Below are 16,366 nucleotides of genomic sequence, written 5' to 3'. Positions count from 1 at the left end.
TGACCTTTTGACCATATTGACCTAATTCATGTAGACCTTTTTCATGTGTAGGCCTTCTGTCCAATAGTGGTCCACCTTTGACTGTTGACATAGACACGGTCGACCTAATAATCCATAACCCTTACATTTCAGTACCAGCGTTTTTACTTGAAAACACGTTAAAGATCCATACCGCCACAATGTAATGGCAGCCGCCGCCCACCAGCCGGTTCCACCACAATCAGTTGGACCTCTAGGGACTTTCTTCTTTCTTTTTTCTTGAATAGAAAAGGGAGTGTTATTTACTAATATATCTGGACGCTGCACTGCTTTCTATCTCGGATATTGGGGCCGATTCAGCTCTGCGTGTTTAGCAGCGAATTTAGTCCTTCTGTGGATGGTGGGGTTCTGCGTATGCACATAGGCGCTAATGCACATGTGCGAGCGCCTTCAGCAAGATTTTATTTTTTGCCGCTTTGGAAGAAGCCCTAAGAGGCAACACATCGGGGGTGGGGGGGGGGGGGGGGGGTTTGACCCTTTGGGTTCGGCCCGGAACACACCACCCGCAACCCACTAGACGGTACCTACAGATGGAGCCATTAATTTGATTAAAAAAAAATGTCCTTAATGACAGCAGGAGGGCATGAGGTGGTACCTTGTACACCTGCAACATATTTCTTAATTGCACCACTGTATGTGTCCAGAGTGGGGAGGAGTCACAGTATTTGGACTTTTTATACTGTATACCACTGTGAGTTAGCTGTGTTGTAATCGAACGGTTTAAATATTCTCCAGGTGTTTATAAAAACAGACACACACGCACACACGCACACACACACAGCGCACTGCAGCAGACCAGGAGAGAGAGGAGAGAACCAGCACTCTACATAACCTTTGCAGCAATCAGTAAGAAAACTTTAAGTTGTCAGAATTTTCATTGAACATTAGCTTATTCTGTGAATCTGAGAGAGAGAGAGAGAGAGAGAGAGAGAGAGAGACCGAGAGACATTATATTTAGAAAACAAAGGCCCTCGCAGGTGACTTTAAAATAAAACTTATCTTATGCAAAGTATATTTTGGCCCATTAAAGGTTTAGGAACCCAGTTCCTGATGATATCCTATTTAATTAGAGGTTCTGAGTTCCTACGGAAAAATAGCACTGAGTATACAGTATTTCTTCATCTAATACAGGAGATGTTTAACACCTTTCTGGGCCTGACTCATGCATACAGTAACAGCAGGTAACTGTTCATCTTGGCGAAACCATGTCCCAAAGAACTAACGTTAGTCACCTTCCTTTACTGTCTTATCTTACCTTGTTGGGGCAGTGTCATTACCCTTCCGGTGGGTAGTCAAGGTACAAGGTTTGAGTGGATACCTTTGTGATTTTAGCTTTTTTGGTTTTTCGTTACTGATAGCGATGTTAGATTTAGGGTAGCTGATCATTTTAGTCGTTCTTTCTTTGCCACCATATGTTAATCTTTATGTCTTACAGGTATTAACCCTTTGGGTGCCAACATCTCTGTGAGCGATGCGCACTATGTATTCTAATAAAGCCAGCGCCTCTCAAATTTGTTATATAAATTCAAATAAAAAAATGTTGTAAAAAAATTATATTTCCTATATTAGGTGACGTTACAGGTCATTATGATGAGAAACATGTTTGCTTGCCAATTTTCACACCTATTGTGACAAATTCACTCGGCGCTCAAAGGGTTAAGCTAATTAAAGGGATGGGGAACATGTGTTACAGATTATCTAAACTAGGAATACTTGCATTTGAAAAAAGACGTTTAAGCGGACCGATGCTTAACATGTATGAATATATTAAGGGGCTATATCAGGGACTATTAAGCACCCTCTTTACATTAAGGTCCATGACCAAGACAAGAGGGCATCCACTTAAACTGAAGGAGAGGAGGTTTCGCACACTTAGCAGGAAGGGGTTCTTTACGGTGAGGGCAGTAAAGGTGTGGATCTCACTGCCAGCGGAGATGTTGATGCATAAATTACAATTAAGATAAGGTTGGACAAGAGTGCTTGACGGACAATGACATTCAGGACTATAAGCAGCAAGTTTTGGTCTACTGGGGGGGGATCAGCGGGTTAAATGAGGACATTTCCAACAAACTAGTTAAATCAACAATGGAATCAAAATGTATAATCCTGGGGGAGGATATCACATCTAGGACTTACTCCTATGAGTTCATTTACAACAGGTTGAACTTGATGGGCGAACGACTTTATTCAACTTTATCTACTATGTTATATGTTACTACAGGTATGTCATGTTAAAGTTTATAGATCGTTTAAATAAATACGGTACAGATGGAGCGCCTCGCAGCCAGCCTGAGGAATCGCCATCTGAAGGGGACACACGAGCGTCTCACATATATCCATGTCCCCGTCATCCACAGGGGAGGACACAGGGGACACAGGGGACCGGCCAGCATTTTATGGGCGAATCCATGCTTGCTTGGGGCGGGCGACCATGGAAAGATTTCTCCTCCTTGTGTCTACGTGTGAGTCGATGTGTAAGTGTGCATGCTAGTGTGGGGATTTGCGTTTTCCTGCCCGCTGCCTAGTGAACATGTCTGAATCAGGCCCTTTGTGCTAATTATACACTCGGACAAGATTCCAGAGGACTGTGTGTGTGTGTGTGTGAGTGAGTGAGTGTGTATGTGTCTGTGTCACTTTGGGATCAGCTTTGGGATCCAACTGAGACACATCAGTTATATATGGTTGTTGGCTGGACTAAAGGCCATATATTTTTAGCTCATTTTGAGCTAACTATCTTCATAGAAGTACTCTATTTCACGGCTGTTTACTCCTGATTTGTGAGATTCTGGAATACTGGTGTGGTATACATTCTATTCAATATTCAAGTATTGGTTTGCTTTCGCCCCTGAGCAAGTCATACTGACGAAACGTGTTGGGCTCTACATCCTAACCGACTAAACTCCTACTAACAAACAGTCAAAGAACAGTAATAACAGCGACTAACAATCTGTCAAAGGAGTGTTCATGTAACCAAAACTGTTTACTCTTGTAATACACATATATGTGTCTTTTATGTCATGTTTTAAAGTATTTTTATGTTTTCTAAATTTAAATTTGACATTGAGTATTGTCAAAATAAATATATCATTATATAGCGCCCTCTGAAACCTTTTCTTTATATATATATATATATATATAAATATATATATATATACTAGGTGATTCATCGCGCCCTACGGGCGCTCTTCACACCGTCGTAAGGGGCTGGGCTCCCTTAATTTGTGAACGTTTGTATTGTGAGAAATATGGTTAGATTTGTATGACAGATGGCCTGTATTGCAACTTGAGTTATAGGTGAAATGTGTTAAATAGAGAGCATATGATGTGGAAGGGGGTGTGCATTGTTTTGTTTAATTAAAAAGCGGTTACAGAGTAAGATGTACATTGATAGTGTGGATGGTACAGTGACATTTGTGGGTGTGGGGGGGGGGGGGGGCTGTGTGTGCATGTTGTTTAGGTGTGTGTGTGCAATATTATAGTAGGGTGTTTTTGAGTCAGCGGCTCCCCACTGGCGGAGGTCACGACACAGGAAAACAGGAGGCTGGGTAGTGATAGGGGTGTGTGGGAATAAGGGGGACTAAAGAGGAGGGTGGGAGGTACTGTGCAGCTTCTGCCAGTGGGTGAGGGTCCAGCGTAGCAGTACAGGATGGTGGCCCTGAGTCAGTGTCTCCTCCTACTGGGTGGGAGTTAGGGTGCATGAGAGCAGGAGGCTAGGCTATGAGGCATGATAGGGGCATGTGGGCAAAACAGCGTCAGCGACTCCCCAGTGATGGAAGTTACGGTTCAGGAGAGCAGGAAGCTGGGTAGTGATAGGGGTGTGTGAGTATACAGGGGACTAAAGAGGGGCTTAGGGGTGCCGTGAATTGCGGGAGGGGCACGGGGGTGCCGTGAATCAAGGGAGGGAGGGGGCGCAGGTGTCAACAAATCGCCGGAGGGGGCGTGAATTGCGCGAGGGGGGGTTGCGAATTGCGGGAGGGGGGGTGCGCGGGGGTGACGTGAATCGTGGGAGTGGGGCGTGAATCGCGGGAGGGGGGGTGCGTGGGGGGTCCGCGATTTGCGGGAGGAGGGGCACGGGGCGCGATGAATCAACCTAGTTGGTTATATATTCTTGTAGAAGGATGGAAGGATGTTGCTGTCATTCCGAATGCATTTACATAAACAGTAATAGTAGCAATAAAAGATCTGACAAAACACCTACAGTAAAACAGAACAGGTGTTATATATTATACAAAGAATTGGTTGATGATGTCTAGGTTGACGTGCACATAGTTGTCACTGGAAAAAAATTGCCACAAGAAAAAATCAACACAGAAAGGTCAACACATGTAAATGTTGACATAAGTGTGGCACTTCATTGGTGTCCATGTCGACACATGAGAATTAATATGAAAACATTCAAAAAGTGAAAAATAAATCTTCAAAAACTCATGTCAACCTTTTTCATTGTCAACCATAGACATGTCAGTGTTTTGCATGTGCCATTTAATTGTGGGGTTGCCGTGAATGGGGGGGGGAGGGAGGTGGGGGGTGTCTGCGAATTGCGCGGGGTGGGGGGTGCCGCGAATTGCGGGAGGGGGGGTCGTGGGGGGTGGGTGACGCGAATTGCGGGAGGGGGGTTGCGTGGGGGGGGGGTACCACGAATCACGGGAGGGGGTCGCTGGGGTGCCGCAAATCGCCACAAGAAAAAATCAACACAGAAAGGTCAACACATGTAAATGTTGACATAAGTGTGGCACTTCATTGGTAACCATGTCGACACATGAGAATGAATATGAAAACATTCTTAAAATGAAACATAAATCTTCAAAAACTCATGTCAACCTTTTTCATTGTCGACCATAGACATGTCAGTGTTTTGCATGTGCCATTTAATTGTGGGGTTGCCGTGAATGGGGGGCGGAGGGAGGTGGGGGGTGTCTGCGAATTGCGCGGGGTGCGGGGTGCCGCGAATTGCGGGAGGGGGGGGTCGTGGGGGGTGGGTGACGCGAATTGCGGGAGGGGGGTTGCGTGGGGGGGGGGGTACCACGAATCACGGGAGGGGGTCGCTGGGGTGCCGCAAATCGCCACAAGAAAAAATCAACACAGAAAGGTCAACACATGTAAATGTTGACATAAGTGTGGCACTTCATTGGTAACCATGTCGACACATGAGAATGAATATGAAAACATTCTTAAAATGAAACATAAATCTTCAAAAACTCATGTCAACCTTTTTCATCGTCGACCATAGCCGTGTCAGGGTTTTGCATGTGCCATTTGATCCTGGGGATGCTGTAAAACGCAGCGACTGGGGGAGGGGGCGGTGGGGGGTGTCCACGGGAGGGGGGGTGGCGGGGGGTGCCATGAATTGGGGGAGGGGGGGTCGCAGGGGTGGGTGCTGCGAATTGCGGGAGGGGTGGGACGTGGGGGGTGGGGTGCCCTGAATCGCCGGAGGGGGGGGCCGTGGGGGCTGGGGTTGCCGCGAATTGCGGTAGGAGGGGTTTGCGGGGGCGGGGGAGCACGTGAATCGTGGGAGGGGCCCCGCGAATCGCGGGAGGGGGGGCGGCGGGGGTTCTCACCTGGTGTGTCTGGTGAGTAGCTGTGTCTTTGCTGGGTAACATGGGGAGGCAGAGGGTGTCTGGCACTGTGCATACCTCCCAACATGACCCATGCCAGGAGGGACACAATGCTCTGCCGCTGGACTTTCTTCCTAATGTATGATTACCTCCATCTGTGTTGAACAGGTTAATTGATAGGAAAGGTGCTTCAACACAGGTGATGGCAATCATACATTAAAAGGAAAGTGCAGGAGCAGAGCAAGGTGTCCCTCCTATGACTGTGGGCTCACTGGGCTGGTTCTCTGTCATGTGAGTCAGAGGCTCCACCCAGCGTTAGAGGGTCAGACACACTTTGAGTGACAGATGTAGCCAAATATATAAGAGATTCAAAAAAAGAAAAATAAATCTTCAAAAACTCATGTCAACCTTTTTCATTGTCGACCATAGCCGTGCCAGTGTTGTGCATGTGCCATTTAATCCTGGGGTTGCCGTGAATCGCGCGTGGGGGTGGGGGGGGGAGGGAGGAGGTGAGGGGTGTCCGCGAATCACGGGAGGAGGGGTAGTGGGTGGATGCCGTGAATTGCGGGAGGGGGGGGTCGTGGGGGGTGTGGGTGCCGCGAATCGTGGGAGGGGGGCACGGGGGGTTGTAGTGAATCGCGGGAGGGTGGGTCGCGGCTGCGGGGGGTTGCCGCAATGACAGGAGGGGGGGTCAGGGGTGGCGAATCGTGGTAGGGGGGGTCGTGGGAGGCACCGTGAACCGCGGGAGGGGGGGCCCGGGGGGGTTGGCGCGAATCGTGGGAGGGGGGGCGCGGGGTGCCGCGAATCACAGGGTGTCACGGGGTGGGGCCGCGAATTGCGGGAGTCACCGGGGGTGCCGCGAATTGCGGGGGGGAGCTGCAAATAGCGGGAGGGGGGTCGCGGGGGGTGCCGCGAATCGCCACAAGAAAAAATCAACACAGAAAGGTCAACACATGTAAATGTTGACATAAGTGTGGCACTTCATTGGTGTCCATGTCGACACATGAGAAAGAATATGAAAACATTAAAAAAGTGAAAAATTAATCTTTTTCATTATCGACCATAGCCATGTCAGTGTTTTGCATGTGCCATTTAATCGTGGGGATGCCGTGAATGGGGGGGAGGGGGGGAAGGGAGGTGCATACCCAACATGACCCTCTCCAGGAGGGACACATTGCTCTGTTTCTGGACTTTCTTCTTAATTTATGGATTACCATCACCTGTGCTTAAACACCTTTCTTATCAATTACCCTGTTTAAAACAGGTGATGACAATCATAAATTAAGATGGAAGTCCACAAACAGAGCATTCTGTCCCTCCTGGAGAGGGTCATGTTGGGAGGTATGGAGGTGTGGGGCGCTCACCTGGTGTGTCTGGTGAGTAGCTGTGTCTTTGCTGTGTAACATGGAGAGGCAGAGGGTGTTTGGCACTGTCTGTGGGCTCACTGGGCTGGTTCTCTGTCATGTGAGTCAGTCATGTGAGTCAGCGTTACAGCTCCAGACACACTTTGAGTGACAGATGTAGCCAAATATATAAGATATATATATATATATATATATATATATAGACCTTTACACTTCTAATAAACTATCTCTGTATTATCTTCCTTTTACAGACCTTCACATCATGGACCCTGTCACAGTCCTTGTGTCCGCTGTGGTCATCCTATACTTGACCTATGTGTATAACAACCAGAAACCAGACAAGTACAAGAATTTCCCCCCGGGACCCAAACCATTGCCGATCATTGGCAATCTACACACGATCGACATGGGAAAACCTCAGAAGACATTTGCAGAGGTAATACTGCGCACCACGACACAGTCACTGAATTATATTACAGCTGTACACTGACACGATGAGGGAAACTTACTAAGATCCCTGATTACGGACGGTTCTGTAGTCTCAGGATTCGTATTTTCCGATGGTGAAGTGATTCGTATTTGTCTGCTGAGTTTCCCCGAACGAGCATGAAGCTGACCTTCATTCACACCGTTACTTACCTAGCTGCGGCATCCCACGTCTCCTCAGGAGCGCACACTGCAGTGCACAGTGCAGCCTGCAGAGTACCGAGCCCCTCTGTGTCCTAGGCTCGGCGCTCTGCAGGCTGCACTGTGTATCGTGCATGCCTGGCTGGGGGGCCGCCGGGTGGGGGAGGCAGTGTACGGGGGTGTGAGGTGTCACTGTGAGCAGCTGCCCCAGCCCCTCCAGAGGCCAGGGCCCGGGACAGCTGTACCCACAGCGCCCCCTGTTGGCGGCCCTGCTTACAGGGATATGGATCATTGGGTAGACAGCAACTAGGTCGTCACGCATTAGGTCGACACCACTAGGTCAACATGCAGGAAGGTCGACAGTCATAAGGTCGGGGTTTTTCACTTTTTTTTTCACCAAAAGTCGACACTGAAACATAGCACCAGGTCCCTTCACATGGCTCGCTGCGGTTGCCATGCTTCAGGCACTATTTTCTTTTCACACCATGCCTGATGGTAGGGCAGCACGGGGGCAGTGAGTGGCTTTTCGTCTCCGCAAAAGGGAGATGGTTATGGTGAGTGGGGGCTGGGGGGGAGCTGGAGGGAGCAGCGGGGAGCCAGTGGAGGGTGGTGGAGGGCTGGAATGGAACGGGGCAGGCGAGCATCTCATGTATGCGCGCCCCCTTCTGTCAGATAGCGTGCATCGGCGATTGGCGATTCTATCGCCAGGAGCAGCTCCAATGAGAGCTGCTCCATCTGTATGTTTAATCTTTTTTAACCCTTTAATTTTACACTATTTTATAATAAAAAAATAAGCCATATACTGTATTCATTTTTGCTACATTGGACAACTCCGCACATGTCTTATCCGTCCAAGCTCTGTGGCAGTGCGCCGTACAATACAGTGGAAATATATATTACGGTTAAATTCTGGATTGAGTGGAATATTACAGGCATCCAAGTGCTGCCCCCCACCACCTCCAACAAGTGCTGCCCCTAGGCATGTGTCTCCAGTGCATATTGAGTGGAAGTAATTACAATACAGTAAATTAACACATAATAATGTCCAGTGTACATGCTATGCTGGGGAATGTAGTGCACCGATGTCCCCATACAGAGATCTTGGCACATTAGGTGTAGGGACAACTGTACATTACAAAACGTTCCATGGAAATTGTATTAATGTTGGAAGTATGTTATAAAATATTCCCGTTCTCCAGAGGAGGCGCTGCAACACAGTTTAAAATGTGAATACTGGAATCGCACCAACTGCCAGTGAGGCAGTTTGGAATGGCAGTTGGTTGCAGTGGGTGTGGCTTCCCTATTTGAACTTTGAACTGTGCTGCAGCCCATCCCCTTGAGCCGCCACTACTCCTGTTACCACAGTAACAACTTGTTGAGATTACCTGATATTGGGGCAGATGTATTAAGCCAAAAAGAGATAAATGCAACGGTGATAAAGACAGATAAACGTCCAGCCAATCAGCTCCTCACTGACTTTTTTCAAACACAGCCTGTAACATGGCAGTTAGCAGGTGATTGGCTGGACGTTTATCTCTCTTTATCACCCTTGCATTTACCTCTTGTTAAGGCTTAATACATCTGCCCCATTGTTTGAAATTTCCGCTTCTGTGTCTGGTAATCCTCCAAGGTATGGGTTCCAAATGTGGCTCATGGTTACTGCTATAGTATAACACTGCATACAGTATATGTAGCCCAAATAACTTCAGCTAGTGTTTGCTGCATTTACAGATGGCAAAGACGTACGGCCCAGTATTCAGCGTCCAGTTCGGTATGACAAAGACGGTCGTCCTATGGGGATATGATGTTATTAAGGATGCTCTAATTAACCACGCTGAGGAATTTTCTGACAGACCGCACATTCCCGTAATTGCTAAAACAATGAAGAATAATGGTAATTTTTTAATAAAAAATTATATATATATATATATATATATATATACATATATAAAAAATGCAGCTGACCCTGTGCTCAGCATTTGTGGGTTACGTCAGAGACCATCGAATGATGTCCCCTGCCTTCACAAATATAAGTCAGCTGAGACCGCCTGGACGAAGACAGGGCAGTCGGCTGACATCATGTCGGCCCCTGATTCTGAACTGCACGCAATTGGATGCATCTGCCAGCAAATGCATATTCCTACTGTATATTTAGAGTGGGCCGTGTTTGTGGAGACACACCAGCCCCAGACTTTCGCCTGGAAAAGCAGCTGCTACCATACCAGTAAGAAATTGCAGCAGCCTTATCTTTCCCATCTGTATATTTTGCCAACATTCATCACGCCGACATGAGAATGTTGACATTATTATATTGTCGACATGCAGCACACTATAATAGTTGGCATATCAACAAAGACCATGTCAGCATTCATTACGATGGCACTGATTAAATGTCCACATGATTAGATACAGTGCTTTTAGAGATTTATTGCGTGTTCGGCGGTCAGCTGATGGGGACTACCAGCAGATCCGGTGGCAGATGGTGGTTAATTTTGATACTGTATATCCTACTTAAATCTGTAGCCTTACCATCCCACTACTGCGGGACTGGCCAGACTGGTCCTCAAGATCTACCACCAGTCCATGCTTCCCAGACCACCGGTGGATCTGTAGAATGTGTCAGTTAGGAATGAATGCAGCACACGTTTGAACGTGTGACAGTAAGTAATGACTACACCTGTGCTCCGACTAGGTGGACTGGAAAACCTGAACCTGTTGGACGATCTCGTGGACCGTTTTTTCCTACCCTGTTATAGTGCTGTTTTACCCTCCGCCGCATCTCTAACCCTCTCAACTAATACTTGAGACTTCCCCTCGTCACTGTACATGAGAAGTTGTAGTGGTATGAGAAGGTGGTTTTGGCTGAGAGTGGGTGGTGGAGTGATGAAGAGCTGGCACCATTCTTAGTGACTCTGGCAAGATCCTGACAGTTTGCACCAAATCCCAGCTTTACGTAGCTAGAGCTGTGATGAAGGAAATTCATAGTGAATCCCGTCATCATCCTCCATTGCCCCACTTTTACCAGGAAGTGCTTGAGGCCCCATAGTGGCATCAACTCACCCCCTAATTCTGGAGTTTCCTAGAGGATCTAGGACAGTGGGTTAGTATGTACTATTCCCCGAGGTGTGAAGGTATTTGTATTTTTGGTGAACCTCACATCTCCCCAAAAATATTGTAGGGTATGCAATGTAGGGTGCTGTTTCTGACAGCGCCTGCCGCCTATTCAATGCTGCAATTTCCAACAGGCGGATTTCGACAAAACAGATGCGACTTTGATACCAGTCAGATCTGTTTTGTCAGAAACGTCCGTGACTTGTCGAATTCATGGCCGTTTCTCGACAATCCACGGACGTTTTTGCAGATATGCCCCCTTTTCGACACTCGACAGATGGACATTGAAATCCAGCTGTCGCGTTGCAGGTGAGCTGGTCGAAAACATCCCGGGACTGTCGTAATGTCCCAACATTGAACACCCCCCCCCCCCCCTGTTTTTGCAGAACTAATGTGCCCTGTACTATACATTTATTTATTTATTTATTTATTAACAGTTTCTAATATAGCGCACACATATTCCGCAGCGCTTTACAGAGCATAGTTATGAGCAAAAACACATACCAAATTACAGTAAAAGACAGTTTAGGACAAGTACATGGTTAATACTGATAGTTGCATCAGGGGACAGGACACTGAAGCAATCATCAGGGTGGCAGTGGTTTATATATTCTAAGAAAGGCACATGAGGAGAGAGGGCCCTGCTCGTGAGAGCTTACATTCTAAAAGGAGAGGGTTAGACAGACAGGGGTGACACAGAAGGGAAAGACGTGAGCATAAACAGGTTAGGATGAGAGATGGTCAGGTTTTATGCTGGAGGGCGGAAAGAGGTCGGCTTAGTCTTTGATATTTTAAGTCTAAAAAAGCGCTGGGTCATCCAGGAGTAGATATCACAGAGACAGTTGGAGATATGAGTGAGGATGGAGGGAGAGAGATCAGGAAAGGATCGGTAGATTTCAGTATTATCAGCATAGAGATGATAGTGAAAGTTAAGTGAGCAAATAAGCTCACCCAGAGAGGACGTGTACAGATAGAGAAGAAGAGGGCCAAGAATAAAATGATGGGGAACACCTATTATCAATGGAAGAGCAGGAGAGGTGAAGTCATTAGAGGTACAGCTGGGCATTTTCAAAACAGACCGTGAAAATACAAGCATTAACAGTGATATTCAAAGGTTTAGCAGTTGCAGAAATGGTGATAAGCTGGATGAACAGTCAGATAGCCAGGAGTAGTATGTTGTGAGTATGAAGTGAGCACACTCAAAGCAGTCCCTTGGTTTTCTGAGTTGCTGTAGTTTTATTGTTTTTCTGAATCACTTTGATATCAAGATATCAATTTCTGTCCAGTTTAAGTCCAGTCTAAGTCCAGACTTTAAGCTATGTAACTTTTTTCTCCCTACTTAAAAATCTTCCTACTTTAAAAGCTGACAACATATCAATAGTCAGCTTTCAATAGTCAGCCAGGCTGTGTCAGCCTAGTATTCTCACTATACATCAGCACATTGACCTGTCTGACCCACTCTCCTCAGGTATTGTCTTTGCTAAAGGAGAAAGCTGGAAAGCGATGAGACGATTTGCACTTTCCACATTACGTGATTTCGGGATGGGGAAGAAGGACATAGAGAACAGAATTATTGAAGAGGCTGAATGTTTAGCAAAGACATTTAAATCCTATGGAGGTGAGTTGTGTTACTGTGTAATATCCACAGGGACAGAGACTAGAGATTACTATAGCAATATTGTTATGTTATACACATACCCCCAAACATCGGAATGGGGCCGAATTTGGCCCCGTCCAAATTAATTAGTATCACCCCAATGTACAAAATCCTGTAACGATAATTCTGAATAGTAAAAGGACCTTAACTTCCAGATTTTTTTGTAGTGTCTCACTGTCAATTGAATGGTGATGATAACAGATCATATCAATCTTTTTAATAGCATCTGAACTGGGTTTGGGACCACCTGTCGGCACATGTCGGCTCAAAAAACAGTGAAAAAACCCATGTCGACCTTTTGACTGTCGACCTAGACACCATCGAACTAATGACCTGTCGAACTAATGACCATTCGACCTAGAACCATGTCGACCTTTTCCCACGTCGACCTAGACTCATGTTGACATTTCCCCATGTCGACCTAATGGTGTCGACCTAATGACTGTCGACCATCATGCTGTAGACCAAATGACCGCATCTCGTTGTTCTTAGGCCAGTGATGGATCACTTTGCAATTGCATGAGAATTTTATATTTTAGATATTAAAAAAAAAACTCACATTAGGAAACTTTTTTTTTTTATAATTTGTTCCAGAACTATTTTCAATTTTAATTAATTAAAATAAAAAATGTAATCAATCAGATCTCATCAATGAATGAATGAATCAAACAATATGTTTCGCTCTCAGTGCTTCCCCTACATACAGGTACTCCGCCTTCTATCCCATTTACTAAACAGCTGCAGGTTAAGCAACACGTGACATTGCGCCCCCAGTTCTGACCCCTAGGGGACAGTCCTATTTTTTTTTCTCCTTTTTACTTTTTACTTATTCCTCGTACTGCCCTCGGGCCTCTGATCTAGATCTTGAGTAATGATAACATACTATGGAGTCATACTTTATTAAACTGCCATCCTGTTGGCCGCTGCCGGTCCGCAATATTTCATAGATGTGCTTTATTAAGTAATTGCCGTGTGGTTTATTATTTTTTACTATCTTTTTCTCTTTTTCTGTTTTTAGGCAAGCCCTTTAACAATATGATGATCATGAACGCTGCCGTAGCCAATATAATTGTGTGCATACTACTCAGTCATAGATATGAATATGATGATCCAACCCTACTGAGGCTCATGAGTTCAGTTAATGAAAATGTCAGACTCCTGGGCAGTCCCATGGTTCGGGTAAGTTTTTGTCCTATTGCTGTTTCACGGAATTATTGTTTTACTTAATTTTTTCTTCTAGTGACAAATCCCCGGGGGCGTCAACAGCTGGGCAGGTAGTGCAGCCGGGGAGTCAGGCAGGCGAGCGTCAGAAGTGTGCGGGGGTGCGTCCTGCGCATCGTGACCTCTGACATCACGTCACGATGTCGCAGACCCGCAAGCCGGTCGGGAACATCTGGGCAGCATCTGAGCAAGTCTAATCAAGAAATCTTAATATCCTGGCGATTTTGACGATCCCAATCCCGGCATCAAACTTTTTCACGTTGACCTTTCCATGTTGATCTTTTTGGTGTGTCGACCTTTGGCCTGTCATTTAAGCGCATACATGTCCATATATGGAGATAGACATGCCCTATGGCCTGAGAATTATACACCCTCTTGCTGATAGAGTAATTTACAGTGTCAGTGATTTTTTTTTTTTTTTTGAGTTTTAATAACATGTGAGACAATGTGAGACTGATTATATGGCATGAAATCATTTATAGCTTCAATGTCCTGTAACTTTCAGATTTGTATAAACCAACTTTCTTCTTTTAAAGCTGTACAATAGTTTTCCGACTGTGATTGACTGGCTGCCGGGTGTTCACAGAACAATGTTTCGCAACACCAGAAGGATTCTGAGCTTCATAACAGAGACATTTACAAAACAGAAGGAAGAGCTGGATGTGAACGACCAGAGGAATCTGATTGATGTGTTCTTGGCTAAGCAGCTGGAGGTAACAATTACATCCTTGCATTTAGCAGAGTTGCCTACCTAGAAATCAGGTCCCTCTCCTGGCCCCCCAGAAAGGGGAAAAGCCTCCTGGAAAGCTGTCAGTGTCCCGAAGTCTGCGGGACAGCTGCTCAATCAAATTAGTATTGCCCCTCAAGTGCTGAAAGGGAGGGGAGACAAGCCCCAGCACACCAAAGGGCATTAGTAATTCGATTTGAAAATCCAACATAATAGAAGGGAATTCAGAGATCTTTGTTCGATATATTTTACAAAAAATATGATAAACCTCCAAGCCACACCAAGACTTCTCTGGTACTGGAGGTCCCTCAACTGCATGATAGCAGTACCCGTTCTAGGCCATATAACTATCCACTTTAAGGCTACATGATAATAGAAATTACTATGTTTTTAAGGGGCATTAATAGCAAGATTTGAAAAACCACATGGTAATAGGTAATTCAGAGATCTTGGCCCTGGCAAGGCTTCTCTGATACTTGGGGGCACTCGTTGTAATGGTAACACATATATATAATTAAGAGCCAGCTTACCAGGAGTCACCCCTAGATTTTTCTTGTGGTTGATTTTTCCAACAATTTATTTGTAATCCAAAGTTAATGTCCTGTAAGGAAGTAACTGAAATCTCTGAGGGAGATTTATCTCACCTTCCAGAAAGATGAAAAGTGAATATGTCATTAAAAAAAAGAAAAATGACATTAGGTGCTCTCTGAAGGTCCCCATACACTACTACGATTTAATCAGATTCTGACGTATCGGCCCGATAAATCAGACCAAATCACATGTGTTTGACGCCCATCTGACCCGATGCGCGGTCCTGTGCGCATCGGGTAGGACCCTAGAGACTGCACATAGGGTATTTCCGATTGGACCCATCAGTGGCACATCACGGGTTCTTTTGTATTAGGTCCAATCAGATAGATTGTATGTGCAGGAGGAGGGGGAGTGGCAGCTGCTGAGGTCCGTCGGGAGCTGCTGAGAAGGCAGCAGTTTTTCTGGGTGGAAGGATGGGGGGCAGCGGGTCCGGGCGGCGGGGCAGGCAGCAGCCAGTGAGCTGACGGATGGACAGGAGGATTTAAAAAAAAAAACTGTCAAAAGATTGGCTGAGAGCTCTCTCAGTCAAACAGCGCCCAGCCAGTCTTTTTACTTTTTTTTTTATATTCTCCTGGCCCCAGCTGCTGCTGCAGCTCCCCAGGAGTCTTTATCGCATGTAAAAAAAATGGCACATCAATGCCAAATTGAAAGTTAACCCTCTATGGAAATTAGGTCCGAATTGTCCTCAGCCTTTATTGCTAAAAAACAGGGTAGGTGCCACCTGTTAAATAAATGAGAACGTATGGGCATTTTATATGTCAATCAATTTATTAGATTTGTAAACACATCGGTGGAATGACATTGTTTGAACATTCAACAGGGGAAGCCAGAATCCACTCTGTATTATCACAATGACAACTTGGCTGTAGTGGTCAGCAATCTGTTTGGGGCAGGGATGGAGACCACCTCAACCACACTGAGATGGGGCCTTCTGCTCATGATGAAATACCCAGACATCCAAAGTAAGGAATATATATAGGATATATGCGCTCCTGTTGTGAAATAAAAATGGCCCCAGAGACCGTTGTCTATTTTAAAGCAAAATGCAGTATGACAGTGGTTACCATTGATTAATAAATAAATTACATTTTTATTAAGGCCCTATATATGTGGTGCTTGTATGTCCTCCCATTATTTTCCTCTATTTCTACTGGTGCTCCGTTTTTTTCCCCCATGGGTCATAAATGTTCGTACTCAGAAGCGGAACTACCATTGGTGCAGCAGGTGCATTGCCCCGGGGCCCCTTGAGGACTAACGGGCCCACTGCTGCCACCCATTGCGGCGATGTATATTGTGAACTTGGGTTGGAGTGGAGGAGGGGGTCCCAAATTATATCTTTGCACCTGGGTCAACCAAGTCGGGCTAGACTACTGGGGTAGTGCAGGGGTGGTGTGAGCATGCTTAAGGTGTGTGGCCAATTACCACAGAGGTTTTGTGCGATGTGAAAGCACCAACAGGAAAATCCCAGGTACCC

The 16,366-nt window shown here is 46.0% G+C and overlaps 1 protein-coding gene across 1 annotated transcript in view; it reads left to right on the top strand.

The window, feature by feature from the left end:
* The first annotated feature begins 793 nt into the window (after window positions 1-793).
* Window positions 794-16,366, top strand: part of LOC146064827 (cytochrome P450 2C5-like) — a 30,007-nt gene continuing 14,434 nt past the window's right edge. Inside the window, exons 1-7 of the mRNA XM_083178731.1 lie at window positions 794-885; window positions 7,210-7,394; window positions 9,317-9,479; window positions 12,165-12,314; window positions 13,372-13,532; window positions 14,111-14,287; window positions 15,713-15,854. Of these exons, the coding sequence (XP_083034857.1) occupies window positions 7,221-7,394; window positions 9,317-9,479; window positions 12,165-12,314; window positions 13,372-13,532; window positions 14,111-14,287; window positions 15,713-15,854 (967 nt within the window). The 5' untranslated portion in view covers window positions 794-885; window positions 7,210-7,220. The remainder of the gene's footprint in view (window positions 886-7,209; window positions 7,395-9,316; window positions 9,480-12,164; window positions 12,315-13,371; window positions 13,533-14,110; window positions 14,288-15,712; window positions 15,855-16,366) is intronic.

Source organism: Crinia signifera, chromosome 3 (assembly GCF_055691185.1).
Source record: "Crinia signifera chromosome 3, ASM5569118v1, whole genome shotgun sequence".
NCBI lineage: Eukaryota > Metazoa > Chordata > Amphibia > Anura > Myobatrachidae > Crinia > Crinia signifera.
The sequence above is the reverse complement of the archived record's forward strand: the minus strand, read 5'-3'. Positions and strand labels throughout refer to the sequence as shown.